Raw genomic sequence first — 22,657 nt, 5'->3', positions numbered from 1 at the left:
GCACAAGTTTGATTTAGATCGTCTGAGATTTGTGTAAATGTAATCGAAAGTACGTGGAACAAGGTGTGGTCGGTTAGAACAAATATTCGATGTAAAAAGGATTTAAATCAAGAATTTGAATGTTTTGTAAAAAGTTATAAATAGTAATATCAAGTGTTTTAGTAGAGAAATTTATTTTCAGACTTCTGTTCCACGAAACAAAATATTCATTTTCTCAAGATAATCGTTATAATGTTGAATCACGAAAAGAAAGTTCAAAATTTCATCACTGTAAAACGTATGACTTTCTATTCCAGTAACCCAAGTAACTTTACTTGCCTTATTCTTGAAACGTTGTACGAAGAGAGAGAAATATATAAAAATATTAAATTATTTAAATTTATAAAAGATATTCGACATATCTTTGTTTCACTCTTACGCAACTTTCGTATTTCCAAATTACTGATTGCAGTATTCTTTTTTTTAATTAACCTAGTTTGTTTTGTATTACTTAATACACAGTATTCCATTATTTTGCGTACATATACTATGTTACTCTAAAAGAGTTGTTTCGTAAATTTAAATATTAACTGAACCGTTTTGATTATATTTGTTAATATACCACAAAAATTGCAAAGTAATTTGTAAATATATTACCTTCACACGGGTGTATGTAATTATTTTTAAATTCACTCAAGTAAATGTATACTTTTAAATTCTATATAATCTTTAAACATGGTAAACGATCTCATAGAACTTGGAGGGGTTCACACTCGAATTATTCTAGCTTGCCTGGCTATTTTGGTCCATAAAATTTAATATATATATAGACAATATTTTTGTAATTAAAGCAAGGTAAAAAATTTTGTAGAATACCAACGAAGGATTAATGCATCGAATAATGTATAGAAAAAGCAGCTTATACGAAAAGTTCGTTTATAAATTTTGGGAATATGATCCCCTGTTTTTTAATATTTCAAATGTATTAAACTTTAGTTTAGTTAAATTTACTTGAATTATCGCGTTGTATTGCATTGCATATTTAAAACGTTTTTGACAAAAACTAAAAGAAGTAAACTATAGTGGAATGACAGAAATAAGAGATATTTTATTGAACGATTCCAATAGTGCAATACACTACTAATTATAAATGTAAATTGTAGTAGAATGTACTGTTAAAAGATACAAGAATGAAAATTATATTTAGAACAAATTAAGAAAAAAATCAAAAGACAATTCGAAGTAATTACGATTTTGACAATACAGTAAAATCGTTAGAAAATAAGAATGAAAATCCTATGAATCCTATGAAATGTGTGAATTATATTTTTTTTTACGTCTGAGTTTGTAAAATAAATACAGACGGATGCCTTTTATTACACGAAGTTTACTTTTGTGTACGTGCTCCAAGGAGCTGGATAAAAGTCTCGGGCTAAGGGGAATGTGATATCACAAGTAAGGGGGACCTACGTAGACAGTGTCGAGTAACTTTTGCTCGCAAGGGGACCACATCGATTTTAATGAAACTTCGTAGGTAGATAAAGAACTAACAATATTTAACCCATATTAGACCATTTACGTTAATACTAAATAGTTTACGAGATATTTAGTAATAAAGATTGCAATCTTCCACTATGGCACGAAGATCCTTTGACTCGACTACGGTAATTCCCAGTTATAAGTTAGAAAATTGGAATGTAGCGATTTTTATCTTGAGCCGAGGTTGAGCTTCACGTGTACCGTTCAACGAGGAAAGTGAATGGGATACAGTAAGAGTGAGCGAGATGGAACAATAGCGAGTGAGACTCGCAGTACATACACTCGATGACTATAACTTAAAAGCGATATCGTATTTTTTTAAAAGCGATACAAATTTTTATCATTTTAATTATATTTTTATAAAAATGGATTGGTGAGGTTTTCTCAATGAAAATGAATCAAAACGTTTGAACTTATTGTTGAACTTATGGTGATTGTAAAAACTTTGCCAATCCAGTAATAATATTGTGATAGATACCTCAATTTTCATTAATAAATAAAATTCGATCATTAATGCTGACTGATAAGTTATTTGTGTTACACACACATAATTAGTGGGAAGAATGATTCTGTTACATGAATCCAGCGTAAAGATTGTCACTTGAAAGCGAGAATTACTGAATTATTTCAAATTAAATAATAGTCTAGAATATATTTTCTTTTACACTCTATTTGAATGAGATGGTAATGATTTTTTTTTGTATTAATATTTATTTGTTTTTAATGCAAAAATATTCGGAATTTTTTCTCTGTGATTTTTCATTAATATCTGTAGATAGATGTTACAAATAAACATAGGTATGGTGATTCTATTTGAAACATTTAATCGAAAATGTAGAATAAAACTTTGTTATACTAAATTTTTTACGAGAAACTCAATTTTAAAAATACGTATGTGATTCAGAACATTTGTTTATTGTTTTTATTTGCACTGATGTTTTTAAACATCCATGGTGCTACGATTTTAACTATTTTTTGGTGATTTTGATGTCTTTTAACCAGTTAAATCCAGGTACAATAGATAGTACCATATCACTGCCAATGTTCACAAACACCAACAAGCTGAAATAATGAATAATAGGAAGATGTATTAGCCAAATCTTTCTCTCAAATGCACGCGTGCTTGGCGTATTATCAAAATCGATTTTCATAAAAACGACACCACAATTTTATATTCGACTAACTTCTGTAAAAAAAAGATCACCCTTACGCCAATTATGCTAAATTGCACCGTCCGTTCTCACCCACTCTGTCTAATGAATTTTATAGAGCCCAATGTTTTTAAACGATCGAGGTAGTCGATTTTCAGTATAAAAATTTCAGTATCGGTGAAAATGAATTTAAATACCATATATTGTATAAAATTTATATTGAGGCCGATTACATAAACAGTGTTTGAGAAATCTTGACAGTCAACTTGACTGGGGAAAATATGATCTGGGGAAAAAGATTTGTAATGTTTTGATATTTAAAACAAAATTTCCAATACTTGTCATGAAACTAATGAAACTTTACACCTTCCCATAAAACGAAATCTTCAAGATCTTCCTATTTATGGATCTTTTAATTTAACTGTATTATTACTCAGAAGCATGGAAGAAAAATTTTGTTCGTTCTTGAAAAATGGCGGGGTTCGTGTAAATGAACTATTTGACTTGAAACTTAATATATCTACGAAATCAATTATTAACGATACGGGTGCACTTGTCGGATAGAATGAAAAAGCAGAATTTTTAATCAAATAGTTTCATATTTTCACAGATCTTTCTATTGTGAATTTTTCTCCACGCAAGACTGTGTACGTGTAATTTTTCTCTATTTAATACCGTTTTTGTAGCTCAACAATGCATCGAGCAGAGAACTAGACAATGAAATGCATACATTCTCATAATAATAATATACGCCTTCCATAGAACATTTTAAAGAAAGGATCCCACGAAGTAATGATTTTCAGGCTCCAACAAATCCAAATCCGTCATAGCAGTTGCATAAATTGGTCTCGAAGAAGAATAATTGCACTAATGAGGCAAACAGTGTGCAATAAATTCTAGCTAGCAGCCCTAAATTAAAAAATTCACGCGTTCCAAGTATTACTTACGATGCTCGTACGTTAAAGCCACACAATTCGGTTCGTATTTTGCGCACCTAAATAAAATATCTAAAAATTTGGTTATATTTCATTATATTTATTATAAATTTTATTATATTGGTTTATTCGAAAAGTTGTTTTGTTTCTTTTTTTAGTGAAAATGAAATACGATTTTTTTAGAGTGTATAAACATTTTATCAAATTATATAATACATTCTCCATTTTGGAAAACGAAATGACTTTCCGAACAATCCAATACTATTATTAATTATGTTTTTAAAGCTTCAAACCTGCAGAGAACACGAAATAAAGAAAAGTCGATTTTTTGGAAAAAAAGCGCTGGATGTTCTTTTTGCAAATGATTCGATCTCGCACATATTTGTTTTTCTCGTCTTAAATGGTACCAGAATGTTCACGATCCTGAGTGGGGGCACGAATACCCAATTACCGTGCCTTTTTGCGTTCATTGTAAACAAATACACATTTGTCTTACAAGCACGAAGAACTCGAATACCTGGTAGAGCGGATAAAGCGTGGCACACCTTTTTCTGGCCAGCCACTTTAATTCCACTGTTATTACGATGATGCGGCCGGTATTCCAGTTAGTTCTATACGTTACAAACTTCGAAGTAACTCGTCACGGCGTGTAAAATCCGCCGGTCGCCTTTAATGCATACCAAACATGAACGCTTTAAACGCACGAACAGGGGTGTTCCTGCGAGGAAAATTTGTTTGCCTCGTGAGAATCTATTCGCCGCGTTAGTGTAATAATTTGGTAGAATTTGTAACGTTGCAATAATTCACTTTTAATTAAAGATCGATAGTATCGCTTCTCCGACGAATATCAATTTGTATCAGCATGTATATATATATATATGTAAAATGTCAGCTTGCATCGACATTAATATAATTTCCAATACCAGCAACGTACAAACATTTAGTAACAACTGTTAACTAATGTCCAACCAACAGTTGTTGGAATTTCAATGCACGGATCAACTGAACTTATTGTAAAAGTACAAATTAAATATGATGAAATTAAATATCAAAATAGGTTCGCTGGACTGTTTCTATAAGATAATCTTCATTTTCGATGTATAGTTGAAGAGGTCGTTGTTTTTCATGAAAAAAAAAAAAAAAAAAAGAATTTTCTAACGCGATAAACCCAGCCGTGGTATTTTATCTCTGAAGCTATAACGTGATGCTAATAACTTAATGAAACAGTATCTGCTTTTTGATAAACATCATCCGTGCCGGGAGACTCGACTATCAATGTTTTAACTGCCGATGTGTTTATTGATTAACTCTAATGCATTTCTTTGGTCTTTTTCGACTCATAGTGTTCTCACAGTATATTGGTTTTTTTTATGATTAAAGTTATTATTATGTTATAAAGTTACAAATATAAGTTCTATGTACTCGAAACATTTGTTACTTAATGATCACGAATGTGTAACGCAATGGAAGAATGTTTAAAGGGATGTTCTAGGACTCTGTAAAAAATGGATTATTTTGTTGTATTTTATTATAGCTCAAGGTTTCGGAAAAATTACGGAAAAATAGTGCGAAGAATACTCCGCAGAAATAGTTGAAACAAGATTCGGAGAGTACAAAGAAAAATCAAAAAATTAGTGAAAAAATCTGTTTATGTTCACTATCTTGAGACAATTTACTCTAAAGACACATATGTAAAATAATGAATTTAACGTGCTTTTACAGAATGGTGATTGTTGTAATACATTACATTGTATTACATTAAATATAAAATTAAAATGATATATATCAGAAATAATGGGAGCAAGAAAATAATATAAAATTATAAAAGAAATGAAAAAATACAATACTAATAAAGAAATACATAATATGGGATTCGTATTAAATTAAAAGATATGTAAAAAATAAACAAATAAATTCTTCTGCATAATTTGTATTATACTCGTTCTTTGTTCTATTAAAGCTTGTTCTATTAAATAATAAAAAATCGTTTGTCGAAGACTGACAATTGGACGTTACTCATTCGTTATATCGACAAGCATAATTTTTAATAAAGTACAAATTGATAAATTATTCATCGTTCAAAAATTTTTCGAATTATATTTTGCCTACCTCTGTTGTAACGTACAGTACCAAGTACCCTATTAATTGCTACTTATCTATATTTGTCATCGCTGCTACTGTGCTGTTTCACGGCTCATCGGCGTTCACGTGTCATTAGCGGTGTACTGATCGTACCGAACTTCTTTTCCATTGAAACAGTGATTCCATTCATTTCAGTTTACATCCCCCGATGCCGCGTTGAACGCGGCGATTTTATCAACAGAGAAACTAATGTGTGCAGTCGCGTCTCGTAGTCGCCACATCTTCTCGTAGGGGATATGGCAAAAAGGGGATCAATAAATGTAATTTTAACATTGTTTGCTCACGGTAGCTCTGTCAGAGTCATTGTTTACCAGAAATGTCTACCCAACGGAGATTTTGCTTCAATTGTGCACGGTGTTTGACTTGGTTCGACAACGCAATGTTTGTGTCCCCTACCTGAAATCAAACAAATTTTTACCATTAATAAGTGCACGTGTATCGTTTCGAAATTAATAAATTGAAAATTATACACAAAACTATTATGGATTCATGAATTCGATTTATGAGGTACATTTCGAGTTTCATTAAAAAATTAAAGATGAAAAAGTAACACTATTTCGGTTATAAATATTCGGTACTATTTCGATTATAAATATTAAAATTTAGTAGCGATTCTTCAATATTCCTCCGTATTATTTTGTACGTTCTATTTCGGTTTTGGTTTTTAATCCTATTATGATAGTTATGTATAATAAATAAAAAGTACGGGATAGGTATTTGTGATACATAAATACTGCTAATTTTTGTCATTTTTTCTATTTATTTACTCCTAATCGGTTTAACAATATTGAATTAAGGCAGTTTTTTATTTGAAGCGCTGTTTTAGATACTTAGAACATTTCTATTTTATTATTTCTATTGCTTTATATTATATTATGTGTTATATGTTTTAATCGATGTTTCTTCTAGAAACTTCGAAAAAGTATAGTAAATTATTACTACCGAAAATTCTACTCTTAAAACTAAAAATATACTTGATATTTGATTTTGTATTGTTTATTTTGCTTTGTTAATTCCTTTTACTTATTTTATGATCTGTAGTGTGTCTATACATTATTTGGACATTTGAAAGTAGCGAATATTTAGAATTTAAGAAAGAATTCATGCACAAAATTATTAACGTTTATGTACATTAGTAATAAAGTGATCGATGCAATAATTGGCCAGGTATCTAAAATTTCTAATTCTTTCAAAAGAAATTTACGCGACAGATAACTTATAAATGTGACTCGTGAAATTTGTGGTTACACGGTTGTTAAAAAAAATCGATATTTCATGCAAGGAAAAATATGGCGAGTAAGAACTGAGTATTTCGCGCAACATCGTATCTACTATGAAGTAGCTTACTCATTCGATTACTATATATGTCATACAAGGCGTCCTAGGATATTCTGACCAAACTGTTACAATATGTTATATTAAACGTGCGGTAGTAAACATATTGAAAAAGTATTATATCGAGTTGTTCGGAAAGTCATTTCGTTTTCCAAAATGGAGAATATATAATTTAATAAAATGTTTATACACTCTAAAAAAATCGTGTTTCATTTTCCACCAAAAAAAAACGAAATGACTTTCCGAACAATACAACACATAAGAGTTTGGTAAATCGTGTTTAATTAATTTGAACTAACGTGAATATTTAATATTACATATAAACGTTAAATTCGCTAAGAGAAAATAAAATCGATACAACAATTTTTACAGTAATAAATTGAATTTTTCAACAATGTTGATCTGATATTGACAAGAACGATTGACATTTTCAAGCGGAATATTAATAGTAAGCTATTAATAAAAATTACATGGGTAACTTTCAACGAACTCAAGTACCAAATGTAGCTTGTATAAGCAGACTAAATAAATATAATCCACACATTATTACCTTGTACCGTATTAACAACAATGTAATAATTACCATTTTCTATATATTATATATATTTTTGTATTATCTTTTTAGTAAAACATTTATACGATTATGTTTCCAAAACATCTTTTTATAATTCCTACTAATACAATGTTGCACTTTGTTTAGGGAATTATGAGACACCGTGTTTGTACATATACTGACTCAGTGGCACATTGGGATTCCCCATGAATACAACTTTGTCCAACGTAAGTTTACTTGAAACTGGTGATAGAAAATTTTAGTGTTCTCAAATCATTCAAATTTTCACTAATTTTGCAACTAATCACATTAATTGTTTATTTTCAAACTTTTCTTCTTAAGATGTTACTTTATAAGTCTTGTTGCTATCGTGTATTGACATTTTATAGAACCATTAGTCGTTACTTGTCAATTTTATCAGTATTAGATACTTTAAGATAAATATTAAATGCTATGAAACTTTGTGGCGCTCGATTTTTGGATTTTTCAAATTCATTATCATTTTCATGTCGCACCCAACGTTACCGATTCGGAATGGAATAAGAATACAACGCTATTAACGGTAAGAATTAAAACTAATTGTAGCTAGGGATATTTGTTTTGGTAACAATCGAAATATATATTTGAATTAGAACTATGGCTGCATGTTCAATTTTTTTCGAATATTCGAGCAATTCGATGATTCAAATGTTTGGCAAATATAATTCAAATACCATTTCAATACTTGGTTCTTCGAAAATGTTGTGAACGGATTAAATATCTAAATACTCATAGTATTTGAATAGTGTAATATGAATTATAGATCAAGTTTTTTAAATATATTGTACTTTTGTATATTTTGAAAAAGCAATAATATTCGAATAATTATATTCAAATATTCAAATATTTTAATTATGAGATTGGAAAACTCCAATATTCAAGTATTGATATTCGTACTTTGTAGCATACGAGTATCAACAAAATATTTTTGTATTAAATGATTCGAAAAATCTCTGCCCTAATTTGCATTCGGTAAGATCAAAGCTCGGCCTCGGTCCGAGATAAAAAAGGTCAGTTCCTAGAACATAAATGGTGTTGAGTCTTCCAAACTGCTCGTCGCATGGCTCTGACCGCGAGCATTCTCGGAGGCGCTGCTGTAGACATTTTGTTTTTCACGTGTTCAGATGCCGTACAAAGTAGAAATGAGGATAACGAGAAAAATGAAAAAGAGGTGTACGGAAAATAAAAATATTTTAGTGTACATGGTATTTTACTTAAAATAGATCACCTAGATATCTTTTCTAGTTTCGACGATACGAAAAATATTACACACCTAATTTGAGTTTTTTTAAGGAACACGTACGATTCAAGGAAACTTAAAAATACGAATATATTTTTCTCTTTGTTCTGTATGTAGTTGACACGAATATCTATTCTATAAATGTAAAATAATATGATCTTCGATTCTAAAATTTAAACTTAAAGAGGCAATTTACTTTCTTCGAAGAGCCACATTTGAACGACAATGGAAGACAATCTATGAATATAAATAAATATTTCTTTTGTTTTGCAAGAAAAAACAAAAAATAAAATAAATTAGTAATGTTTAAAATGATATTGAAGTCCAATTGTAGAAATCAAGGTTGTTATAATGTCATATTGTTAATACGTTAATAGAGGAAAAATAAGCTCCTCATATAAAGAAACATATGGATGATCTTACAAATTCTGAAAATAACGACATTGAATAAAAAATTTGTTTACACTGTATTCGATCATTAAAAACATTTAAATTACGAATGGAACAGATATTTAGGTGGCTTGTTTTATTTTGGGTACTTTGTATTTTATTGTATTATTTTTGTTCTTTGTACGTTAATTTTTATAAAATAAACGAAATGTTGGTTTTATTATGACATTATATGGTAACCTGCGTTGCATCCTGAATTAGAATGTAGTTCAGTTATTTACTTTTTTAAGTGTTTATTAATTGCATTTGCTGTAATATTTGAATCCAAGAAAACAGTATTTGCCGGATCGAAGTCGTGCACTTATATCGAGGGAAAGCCATATTTATGGTTTTGAAATCGATCGTCTTTATCTTGAGTTAGATGACTCTGGCTCCAATTTGTCTAACTTTTTATGGTCTGTCGAATACGACGGTGTTAAACTATAAGAGCGAATGAGAATGAGAACAAGTTAAATTGTGGTGTGTGTATAATTAGAGCGTCGAACTTTGGTAACATTCTATAAGAATTTGTAATAGAATTAGTTTAAAAAAGTTTGAGTTATAAATTTGGCCGTTTGTCTTAATTCGTATTTAAATTTACTTTATCATTTTCTGAAATAGATTTTTCCTTTTTTTATAGTTAAAAAATTTAGCCTCAGAATATATTATAATTATTAGGTTACTGTGATACACAGTTTTTACGAACACAAAAAGAAATAATTTTCTAAAATTTCTGCTACTAAAAATTTTATTCTTTAATGTCGTTTCGAATGTAATGTTAACGAGGTATATTTTTTTCAATCGAATGTGTCAACTTAAATCATTTCAAATATTAATTTTACTATTATTATTATTATTATTATTATTATTATCTAATGTGATATTTGCTAAACTTAATTTTGTAATACAATAAATATATCAGTATTCGATCAATGTTTTTGGATTTTCTACTTGAGTGTCAAAAATTAAAACAGCATTTCAATACGATGGTATCTCACCTTTTTTAGTTTACTATTTATGTGTATACTTAGTCACGAAATGCTATGCAGTTTGTTTAATTAATTGTAAACTTCTATGGTCTATGGTCGATATAGTAGTTGGGAACAAGGTTTTTTCACAGTTGTTAACATTACCGACTTCGGTGGTTGGGTTGGATATGATTCCTAGAGTCACCGTTCTGAAACGTAGAGTGCGCGACAAAGGCATCGACTTTTCACGAGGTAAGCACTTCCCCGGTTTTGTGACGTAAATATCTGTGAGATGTTAGGTGTACTTTATATCTCGTCTGTGATACAGTTCCTAACCACTTTACGATAAAATATGTTTCCTGACGGAAGCTACCGTTGCTCCTTTGATTATTAAAAAGCATAAGCGAATATATTTCGTCTGTGTCAAAAGACACGTATACCGACTGAGTTAAACCAACAACGAAATACCGTTTGTAGGTTAATTTTTGTTGAATTTTTTTCAGTTTATTCTTCCATAATTCAGCAAAATTTATCCGCAGCGAATGTTTTCAAAATGTTTATAATACTTCATATTATAAATTTGTTGTATTTTCGCTCGATACATTAATAAGTTGTTTTTATGGTTTTCCACATTATTTACATTTTAATAGAGGTATTATATTACCATGCACGATAACTATCACCAGCAAGTACTATATTATTTTTGATTGAATTAATTTTTGGTAAAGATTTCACACAAAATAATGAAATTGTTCAAATTATTATTACAGTATATTCTGACAGAAAGAATAACTATTTTTTAAAAATATTCGAATGGAATTACTAAGAATTATAATTATGAAATACTGGTGAAACGATAGGTACAGAGAAACAAAGAAGATAATTATTTAAAAGTTTGGCCTCCTCACCGATTTCGGTAACCTTAAAATATATTATCAATGTCATCATTCTGAACAACATTTTTCTATACATATTACCATCTCTTGGCTTTAATTTTCAAGATATACGTAAAATACTGTCGATACCATGGACTCGAAGATAAACTTATAGGAAAGGTATCTCATAGATTTCAAAACATCTCATAAGTATACTTTAGAGGTGTTTAAAATTTCAACCGTATTCTATTCTAATCTAATCCAACACTATTTAATCAATCCTTGAATTACAGAAACGTAGCAGGATTACGTTACTCCCATTCCTATAAAATCGAACTCAATCTAACCTAATCATTCTATAATACATTTCTCTAATTCAACGTTAGTTTAAATTACAATAGATTAAAGGGTGCAAAAATTCTATTATTCGACTTACTCGTGATTCAGAATCACTTTAATGAACAAAATGTAACACACACTACCAAACATACTTTTCTGTATAACTTTGAAACTATAACTGAGTGGTAGTAACACGTACTCATTGTTCAGTATGATAATCTTAACAACGTATTTCAAGGTTATTGGAATCAGCGAGGAGGAATGCAATTATTGCAAAGGATTACTGAACTCGACTTTGGATGGGATGAATATGAAGGGAGAAGTCATTTTTTTTCTTTTTGCAAAGTATACTGCCCCTGGCAGTCGTGTGTCTAGTCGAAGATTACTAATCCACAGTGATGGAAGCCTCGCAAGGTCCCCTTGAAATCGAGCCATGAAGTTTCAAGAATCGATATTCACTAAGAATTGATGGTCTTGTCTATCCTTTAGCTCTCTCGTGTCCTTTATGTAACCCAGAAAGTTGCAAAATTCATATTTATGCGTTTAGATCCGTTTGGTGGACCGTGAGAAGAGAGCTCTAGGTGTCTAAATAATGTCTAAATAATCTTAGCGAGTCAATGTCTATGTACGTCAAACTGAAGAAAATTTGCAGATGTTTACTGAAATTTGAAAATTTCTCAGCAAAAATGAAAGTACAACGAGTAATTAAACTATCAAATATATTGATATAAAATCTCTTCTCAACAATTATATAGAAATGATACTTTTTTTGTTCTTTTTAAGTTCTTCACAAATTTTCGGTTCTATAGAAATTATTCTTCGAAAGTATAATCAAAGTCAATTTAGTCAACAAAGTTTACATTAATAACGGTGTCACTGATTTCTTAAATGATAGCACTGTTTGTACAATTAAAATATCTATTTTTGATAATTGACGGTTACGAATGTCCTTTTTTCTTCATCATTGCCCAGATTCTGGCATTGTTGTACAACAATATTATAATTATACAATATAGTACAGGTTCGGTTAACTTCTTCAGGGGTGGATCACTTTGTTCGAAGTGAACGAAAATTCAAACTGACAAGGTTGTATCATTGAGAAATTAAACTGTGAATATTTGTTCGCAATTTTAGCGGTTATTCGCACGTTACAATATTTGACATAACTTGAAAAGTAAATGTAGACGTAAATACATACATACGTGTCAGTATCTTCGACGAGGTTGAGCGTTAATAACACGCATAAATACTTACTTCATTTTCGAAACTCCAACGAAATGAACGAAAAGACGAGTGTCCACGAATATCTCATCGTGACGATTCCGTTGACCGAGATATTTTTGAACATTAGCGCGTAGTAATTTTATAATCGTCTCGGTCGCATCAATTCGTGTATGGGCGTTGATTCTATTCGTTTGATAACATCTGAGAGAACTGTGCCTCTGTCACAAACGAGTACACCAACCCGCGAGCACGTATAACGACATTTATTGTACGTAACTGTAAAATTTACGATTCGTCTTGGATGGACGACTTCTTTTTTTCTTTTTCGTTTTCTTTCTTCCAAAAATTTGATCAATTGCTTCATCAAAGAAAACAATATGTCGTTAAATCGTAGATGCTGAAACGAACGCAGGAACAGAGTGGAAATGAACGTCGAAAGATGTTGATTCTGTTTCAATTAATATAAGATGTAGGTAGTTCTTACGTTGAAAATCATTCACTGCTTTCGATATGTCGGTGAGTACAGAACACTCTGTATTTAAAAGAAACACGTTTGTAAGGAACATAGAAAGATTCTGTTTTAATTAAACAGAATAATACATATCATGAGATAAAAATACAAAATTATATGAAATATTGAGCAAGCACAGGATCGTAAATATGTGTACTGAGAAGAAGGAGAGAATATCTCTGAATGAAATTCAGGTGTAGTGATTCGAATTTTAGAAAAAATATTACTTTAGTGTTGGTCTGGATTGCATAAATTAATGATTGGTAGCATTACTATCATAAAAATGTATTTTACGAGCGAAAAGATTAATTTCTCTTACATCGCAAACATCAAACAGAATCTTTAAAATTCCTTGCAGTACATAGGTAAAAAGTACCTTGTGATAAAAATTGATCATCTACGTATTAGAAACTTAATCATTCATTGCAAACAAATATAAATTTAATATTTGTGTATTTTCTTTGTCAGAAAATAATAATAACAGTAAATACCAGATTTTTTCAAAAAGAAAAATTCCGTATACTTTCAAATAAATTCTACTCCTTTAATATTTTTTGTACATCTAATTGTATATCTATTTGTATATTTTTGAATGTCTGCAGTAAGCACTGAGGCATTTTCCTTGAATTTATTTTCGTTTGTCGTTAACGAAATATTTTATGTAGTCAATATTTAAAATTTTCGTTTTATTTTCATTTTATCTGCAAATATGATTTTCGTTCTTATATTTCTTAAAAATGTACTGTGTCATTCTACTACATCTGTTTGCAATTTTTGCTATTTGAGACTGAGATTTATCTCAATTATAGTGAAAACTTATTAATTTTCTGTCGCTTGTTCCTTTCGATTTCCCATTTCAAGACCTGAGTGTACAATCGCGTGAAACTATGTAACAAAAGTAAACGAACCTTGTGTTTACACAACTACGCATACTTTAGGTAATCCTCAAAAATTCTACACGAACGACTTTTAGTATGAGCCACTTTTCATAAATGCGATTAGCAATTATATATGTAGATCAATCGAAAATTTTGCAGAATTCTTTATAATTAAACAAATAACAGTATACATGAAACATTTTGACATCAGTTGCGAAGATTTTATATCATATCTGCATATTATATTTTTTAAACAGTATTGAATTGGTAAAAATGAACAACTCTTAGTCCAAACCCCTATCATCAGATGGGGTATCATATACCCTAAACAAAATAAAACACTAAAATAGGTTGACACATATTTTTTGATTGTTATTCGATAACACTTATCGTAAAAGGAAGATCAAATTTAATCTTTTGCGTTAAAAGCAAATTTTAAATTTTCTATAAACAAAACTTTCGAAATTTTATGGCTCATGATTTCTCAGCTGTTTCAATATCTTTCCTGCTCGAAAAATTGGAGTTTTATTCCCCCGATCGTTGATAAAACGAAACTATTACAACGGTCGTTATAACGGGCAATACTTATCGCCTTAAAAAATTACTTATCTATACGTTTTGCATAACATTAAAGAAGCTTAAGAACATAATAGTCGAGAAATCCTTGTGCGTATGATGCCGTTGATAGTAAGAGTAAGCAGGTGAAACCCTCGAACGCTATTCTGTATGCAGTTGGTTGCATCGAGATTACGTTAACTTTATTCTCTGACCTCGTCGACGCGTGCCTGCTTAGGAAAGCTTGTTCGAAAATAATTAACCGGCGTGCGTAACTCGTTCAATGGTATTATCTCCATTCGTATTTCGTACGATTCCGTGCCTACCTAATATAGGATGTTAAAAGAGATCCAATCTCATTTACGTGACAACATTCGTACGCGTAACGGAGCTGAGCTCCCGTTTTACACACAAACTGGCCACCGTAGATCGAAGACAACCTTGTTCCAACGACAATTAACTTGGCTGTGAAAGAGAATATAGTACGCGTGCCAGTATGCGGTGGCTAGGAGAATCGGAGGAAAAGGTAAAGGTGACACGTCGCTATTCTTGGAGCATGGACCGATACTTGTTCAAAGTGGTTGGATTTGACGATCTTACGTGTAACACGCCCACGCTGAACGCGGATGCGCACGACGCTATGCTCTCTTTCTCTCTCCTCTTTTTCTCTATTTCCCCCTCTCCCCGCCAATCCATTCCCCCACCACTTCGCACTCCTTCCTCTCCCCGATTGTCTACATTTAGATACCTCGCGTCAGTCGATTCACGACACTTAAAAGTTATCCTCGCTAATTACGCAGGTAACCTAAATTCCACCGTTGAGATGTCTTTCGAATTCCATTTCGGAGTGGAATGTCAATACGAGCAAATATTAAACTGTTCCAGGAATTCCTGTTTACTTTTGTGTCAATGTCGGATCATTACTACATTGAGACATTAACTGACAGCTTTATTAATTGTACAGATTCGCTTTGCTAATGTGTAACTTCGATTTTTCCCCAAAAATTAGAGACCAAAATTTGTGCGCGATAATAAAAACCATCCATGTATGTGTGTGCCGTTGATGGCTAGGGTGCTATCCAGGCACGGTCCTGGATATTCATATAGGAATAATGCTATGTATAAATTCAATGGGTAGTTGGAAGTTCGGTGTCCGCGGGAACTTTTGGTCAACTTGGACAAACTAAGGGTATATGGTTAAAAGTATGAATTATGAAAAACCCTAGAGCAATTCCTTGGGAAAATATGAAATTGGTTTGGGAGTTAACTTGAGATGGGCAGGTACTGGGAGTTACGGGAACCGGAAGTTCGAGTTCGAGTTCGAGTCGCAAGAAGTTGGGTACGGTCTTGATAGAATTAGAAGTACGCGAGTCCGGTAATCCCCGTTTTCAAGCAACAAAATTCGTACCGTTAATTTACTCGAAAGCGGGGTATTGCCAATGCGAACGAAAAGTGAGTATATTTTCCGTAATATCTTTGTGAAATTATTACCAACGGATTCGAAGAGGCTTTCCCGATGAAAATAAGTCCAAACACAATCTCATTTATTGAAATCACTAATTTGGTAATTTATTATAAACTTAACATATTCTGGCGCTGTTGGAAAAACACTGTTCTTATTTCGCACACACTGGTTTTGGTTAAATTAGTATATACTATAATATGTATTATAATAAATAATAATTTAATCTTCGTATTGATAACTTATTTAAAGTTTTAAATATTGCAGATCTATGGATAGAGCATCGTTATATTTCATAGCAAAAAATTTGTTCGTACAGTTCGCGTAAGTAGGTTAGTCCTGTTTATGTTAGACGTTGTGGAAGATTCGAGCCTCTCTGTAGCGCGGTCGGTGGCATTATGATACTGCGCACTCGTGTCGCGCAGCTGTCAAGCGCAATAGTGGAATAGTACATAAGACTCGGAAGGAGTGGGGGAGGTATTAAGCTGCCTATACTTTTCTGATTTGGCACGAATTTCTGTAACTGGATGTATAACTGCTAGCGATCCCGAAAGATTAATATGAAGCTGAAACATTTACATTTGATAAATATGCAGGGTGAGTCTCGTAACGTGACAACTTTAAATAACTCACGAATTTTTTGTCGCACGGATGTGTTTCAAATAGAAGTCACATGATTTCCAAGAGGACACACAGTACTGTAATCAGTTTTGTTATTTTACGTTTTATCGAGGTATGAAGATTATTTTTAGTTGTTAAAATAGAATGTCTAATATTTCCTGAATTTGATTAAAGTATAAAATTCTATATAAAAAGGTATTATGATAAATACAGTATAAAATATATAGTTTATGAGATATTTTTAAATAAATTATCTTCTATTGGAAAGTACCACCGAAAAATGTTTGGGTTTTATCAAAGAATCATAAGATGTGAATAAATGTTTCAGTAACTCTTAGATAACGCCACTGTAGCCAATCAGATATTTAAAAAAGGAACAATCTGAGCTATGATATCATTACCTATGACTTGCTGACATTTTTTTCAGACATTGTGATTGCTCATTAAAATATCGAACATTTTTCTTATTCAATATATTTTTCTATCTCCATTGGTTTTTCAGATGTTTGTATAAATTGATGAATATTTTGTCCGTAACATTAAATATAATTTTTATCCCTTAAATTTGAATATCGACCGATGGATAAAAATAGTCACACATTTTTCAATGCTGTATCTGTATGTCAAATTTCATTAAAATCAGAGATTCTTAATTGGATGATGTCGCTTGTTAATTAAATGTATATGTAATAGGTGGTTCAATAAATTTTGTCGTTCGATAAGAAATGGAGCTATTAGGTTCGTCGTTTTATTTTTCTATACTGGTACAACTGTTTGATGAACATGTGTGAAGTTTTATGTAGAACTGTTGACTCATTCCTATATTTACAATTGTTCAAAGTTGAAGAGTCATAGTATTTTTTTACACTGAAAAAACGACAAAATTTATTGAACAACCTAGCATACTATATCTACCGTCTATATGCAGATTACACATTGCAATAATATGAATCGTAAGTATGCAGGAGTTTTGTCCATCAGGTTTTCATAATGTTATGTTTGCGAATGTCTGGGACTATTCAAAGCGTCTGAGGTAACTACATCCTATCATCGATGACTCAGTAATTAATGAATCACCAATGCAAAAAAAATGTAATTTTTTATATTTCTTACTTTATCATTATAAAACCGTTTTAATTGGATAGACGTGACAATATAATGAGTAGTTCTGTACAATTGTAGATTAAGTATTTACTTTAGAATCTTGAGAAGTCATACATGATAGATACTTTCTATAACAATTGTAATGCCCATATTTCCATCTAATAAATCTCAATGTGACAGTGAAACTGCGACAAATAAAATTAAATGTTAAGTATTCTTTTCTTCTATCGAGCAATACAGTAAAATTGAGATAGTTATTTATTAACACTACGTTTCAATTATGATGTCGTATGATTTTCATAATGTGTAATCAAGATTCAAGATAATTCTAAACATAAATAGTATCAAAAGAAGGAAATATTAGAAAGTTGCAAAATTGTAGAAAAATCTAGAATTAAACGATAATAAAACTTACGTTTACGTAAATGCAACTTACATATTGGTAATTTTTTCACATCTATGTATGTTTAAATTCCTACTCTATAATTCGTTCTTTCTATAATTTCGCAATTTTTTAATATTTTTTTCTTTCCACACTACTTTTGTTCAAAATTATTTTCAAGATTAATTACCCTTGAGGAGGACCGTGTTATTTTATGGTCGAAGAAAGTAACTTTCACGTTATTCTTGAAAGTCGAAGAAGCTGAATCGCTTTGACGTTCGAAATATACGTTTCTAGATTATCTAGTTCGAACGTCTGTAAACTTCAATTCGCAAACTAAATTAAACGAAATGACGAAAAAGTTGAAAGCGTTAATTAAAACGACATCGAGTCACTTAAAGATCCAATTCCCTCGATCGAGGACATGCTCTTATCCGTTCCTTTTTTCGACGTTGTTAACGATACAGCCAGTTTTTGTCGCCGAACGACAAACAATTATATGTCTGAGACGGCGATCTGATCCATTAACCGTATGTCGCAAAATTACCGGTAAGATGATATGGTGCATTGACGATCCTACGCTACTAATCAGTTACGCCTCGACATTCGGATCTGTAATGACAATTGACAAGGGTGTGCCCTACAATAGTATGAAACGACGTAAAAAAGGATCGGTCACGATGTCAAGACGTTGATGGTGTCGTGATGTTTGTAACTGGCTAATAATAGCTCAATTAATCTCAAGGTTGTAAATATCTTATTTTTAGAAATAATTGTGGTACGATCGAGCTAATACGTTAATCCTTGTTACTTTCTTTTTTAGGAAAAAAAGTCACATGAGATACAGTAGCGTATAAAAGTATTGAGTTATAATATTGTTCTTTTAGTACTTCTAAATAGGAAATACAAAAGAGTATGTTTATCTAGGTAATTATTGTTCTGTTTAATCCTATGTATTATATAATACTTATCGTTTCCGTTTTTTACATATTAGTACAAGCTTAAGTTGTATTAAGTTATCTTGTAAAATTATTTTGTTTTTGTTTTCTTTTCAAGTAATACATATGTTACTATAATATTTTGTACATATATCTTAAATTTATATCGGTTCATGTCTAACCTATTTCAATATTCTTTTTGTGCCTATTATTTCTCCTAAATATTTAGCAATTATAAATTATCAATAGATATTACTTATAAATTTACGTATAAATTTGTACAATTTAAAAACGCCGAATTATTATAAAAATTAGACATATCGTTTAATATACAGGAGGAGAAAATTGTTAAGGTTAGTGATGCATATTTTGATCGAAAAAATTAAATTTTTTAAAAATACAACGCTTTCGTTTGGATCAAGAAAAATAGTAATTTTAGATGGTATCATACAATAGTTAACTAACAATAAGCATAGCAGAGAGAATGTCATAGAATCTAGTGCATTCAAGAATTTGGTTTATTGGTAAAAATTGACGATATCGTGAAGAGTGCTGAATGTAAAAGTGTATTGAAAAAAATGATGTTATCTTGTAACAAGAAAAATATACCATCTAATTAGGTTCTTGCATGACAATAACCAAATATACACAGCAAAAGTGTTGAAAGGTTGTTTACGTACTAGAAACGTACAAGTTTTACTACTGTCAGCACAATTGAGCGACCTAAATCTTATTAAACATGTATAAGATGGACTAGAAAAACGCATTGGAAACACAAAATACTGCAAAAAAAAATATATTATATAATAACTATACACGTTAACCGTTTTATCGAGTTAATGCTTCACAAATGTACAATAGTGACCGCAATAAATAATATGACAACAAAGTATTGAAAGCTAATCTAAATTTGTAATATTAATGAATTTGAATGTTTTATTTGTATTTAAAGTTGTTTGTTAATTATATTGAAAACTTTTTAATTGTATTGTCTATTTACAGTGACGGACATATACTTAGTTATGAACATACAAATAATTACATTTTTATTGTCTCTATTATTGAATCAACAATATTTATAATTTAGTTCTTTTTATATATTACATATCTGAGGTACCTACTTATGAACACTATTATAGTTCATGCTTAAGGCATTTCTTTTAAATTTTTGGGCCTCGTAGTCAGTTATCGTTAATTTGTCCATATGTTTAATTAAAAGTAATTAAGTCGCCAGTCAAGTGCAACATCTTAAAAAACAAAGATTGACGTGTCGAAATATTCCCCAACAATTGAACATATTTTTTGGAGCTTGTTACAAAGTCATACAACATATTAATATTTGTAATAATAATTATATTTACCGACAAAAACTGCATAAAGTGTTCCCTGTAAGTTAAAAGCCTGTAAAACCAACAGTCAAACAGATCGTTAGATTTATCGCTTGTTCGAAGCCAATCGTTTTGAAACCACTGTTAATATTCGTAGTAAAATACAGCCAAATTTGAAGAATAAAATCAGTGTGCGAATTGGCCAATGTCATTTATACGAATTTAATCTAACGTGTAGAGTAGTATGGCACAAACTTCTCATATATAAAAAGAATCGACGAGACTTCAATTCAAAAAAGATCATGCCAATTGGATCGGAGAACAATGCTCGAAAGTTTTATTTACCGAGAAAAGTATATTCAATCGTCTGGAATGACGGCCAAGTTTATGTAAGATGGTGAGAAATATAATACAAAGTGTATCGAGCCAATCGTTAAAGAGGTATTGGATCCGTGTTTGTTTGGAATAGTTTGACCATTAATGGTACTGGTCCCATCTATCGTATCGAAGGAACAATGGATCGTTTAGTTTATTTAAATATTGTCAGAAATACTTTTTTGCATTTGCCACGGAAAAATTGCCAGCATATTGGATTTATCAGATCGATAATGATCCGAAAAATGTAATGAAACTCGTTAAACAGTTTTTATATGAAAAAGAATTGGCCGGTACAAAATCCGGACTTAAACTCTATGGAGATGTGGGTGGATATAGATAGGTAAATAAAAAAAATATTAACGAATTATACAAAGCAATAGAAGATTCATGGCATTCTATTGATCGATGCATTTGTTCGATAAAATCTGTGCAATGATATTGTGAAGCAGTCGTTAAAACAAATAGTAAAATGATAAAATACTAGCGTTACAATAGATTAATATAATATTTGATCTAATTTTTACTCTTAAAAATAGTATTATGACATCGAAAATATACTGTTCGTAGCAGCAAGATGACCATAATTCTTGTTATCTTCTTTAAAGTTTAAGTTAATTTAAAGCAGTTTTGCACCTTTTATATAAATATATATGTATATTATTAAAAAATTGCAATGGAAATTAATTTACATCCTTTCTATATAATATTGCCAACAATAGAATCTAACGTGTAATTACGTGTATGTCTGCCACATTGTTGTTACTTACTATATTAATAATTGTTACCAATATACGAACGTGTCCATTTGTATTCATCTTGCGCCAATTTCACTTAGAATTAAACATGCTTCTCTTACTCTTTCCCAATCTCTGAATATGCATTTTCATACATCATTCTTTTATCATTTACCAGCCTCTCGACGCTTATGCTTTATACAGACTGCTTGTTTACGGCTCTTGTAGGCTTTGGAACCACATGCAAATTTGTGCATTCTCTCCATTGTTCGCATCAGCAGCTGTGCTACTCGTTACCTGGTGCTTATTACTGCTTTTTACTCTCCTCTTTTCCCTTTTGGTAGCTCAGTACCCCATGCGTTCATTACACGTTACTTATAACATGTTTATTTTAATCATGAATTTTTGGTTGCATTTACTTTTGAAAATACAATCATTTTTGTAATCAAAAGCGATCCTGGGTCTCGTAAAATTTATGATTATTGCTATTTAATACAGAGTATATGGATTAATAGATAATAAGTACATTGAGTAGGATTATTGCTATTTAACACAGAGTATATGGATCAATAGATAATAAGTACATTGAGTATTATCTGTACACACTACAAATATAATCTCCGTACGATAAAAATGAAAATCTGAAAAGTAGTAATCCAGACTGATAAGATTAGAATTTGTCATATAATTTAATAACACTTGCACTAACTATGATCGTTGGTAGGTTTTTTTAGATCCATCGCCTTCCTTGTTAATAATTTTTATGTACCTCGTAATCGATCAAATGCCATTATTGTTCTTAAAATAATCAATTTACAATATAAGTTACACGATACCATTGATTTATATATGTGATGTAGGTACACTCTATATCAGGGGTGATGAAGCTACAGTGCACGTAGCCAAAGTGGTACACGAGACAATTTGATTGGCTTGCTACCGAATTTCAAATGAAATTCATTTGGTATTAAAAATGTGAAAAAGAGAACAATTTTTTCAAATAAATATAAGTCACAAA

General features: G+C 30.8%; 2 protein-coding genes and 1 long non-coding RNA gene across 4 annotated transcripts in view; 1 reads left to right on the top strand and 2 right to left on the bottom strand.

Moving 5' to 3' along the window:
* Tau (microtubule-associated protein tau) overlaps window positions 1-22,657 on the bottom strand; it is an 87,412-nt gene that overhangs the window by 47,128 nt on the left and 17,627 nt on the right. The window lies entirely within an intron of this gene.
* Window positions 3,351-4,923, bottom strand: LOC143143884 (uncharacterized). The gene is made up of 3 exons (XR_012991284.1): window positions 3,898-4,923; window positions 3,617-3,663; window positions 3,351-3,536 (listed from the first exon to the last, which is right to left on the bottom strand). It is a non-coding gene; the product is annotated as an uncharacterized LOC143143884 (long non-coding RNA).
* Window positions 18,336-20,068, top strand: LOC143143263 (uncharacterized). Of its 2 annotated transcripts, XM_076304328.1 has the most exons (3): window positions 18,336-19,006; window positions 19,085-19,188; window positions 19,535-20,068. In XM_076304328.1, the coding sequence occupies exon 1, from the start codon at window positions 18,612-18,614 to the stop codon at window positions 18,954-18,956; it is 345 nt and encodes a 114-aa protein (XP_076160443.1). In that variant the 5' UTR covers window positions 18,336-18,611; the 3' UTR covers window positions 18,957-19,006; window positions 19,085-19,188; window positions 19,535-20,068. The 2 variants fall into 2 exon arrangements, with proteins under 2 accessions (XP_076160443.1, XP_076160442.1); XM_076304327.1 differs by having other exon boundaries at window positions 18,336-19,188.

The sequence above is a fragment of the Ptiloglossa arizonensis genome, chromosome 2 (assembly GCF_051014685.1).
Source record: "Ptiloglossa arizonensis isolate GNS036 chromosome 2, iyPtiAriz1_principal, whole genome shotgun sequence".
Lineage (NCBI taxonomy): Eukaryota > Metazoa > Arthropoda > Insecta > Hymenoptera > Colletidae > Ptiloglossa > Ptiloglossa arizonensis.
This window is presented reverse-complemented; position numbering and strand designations above follow the sequence as displayed.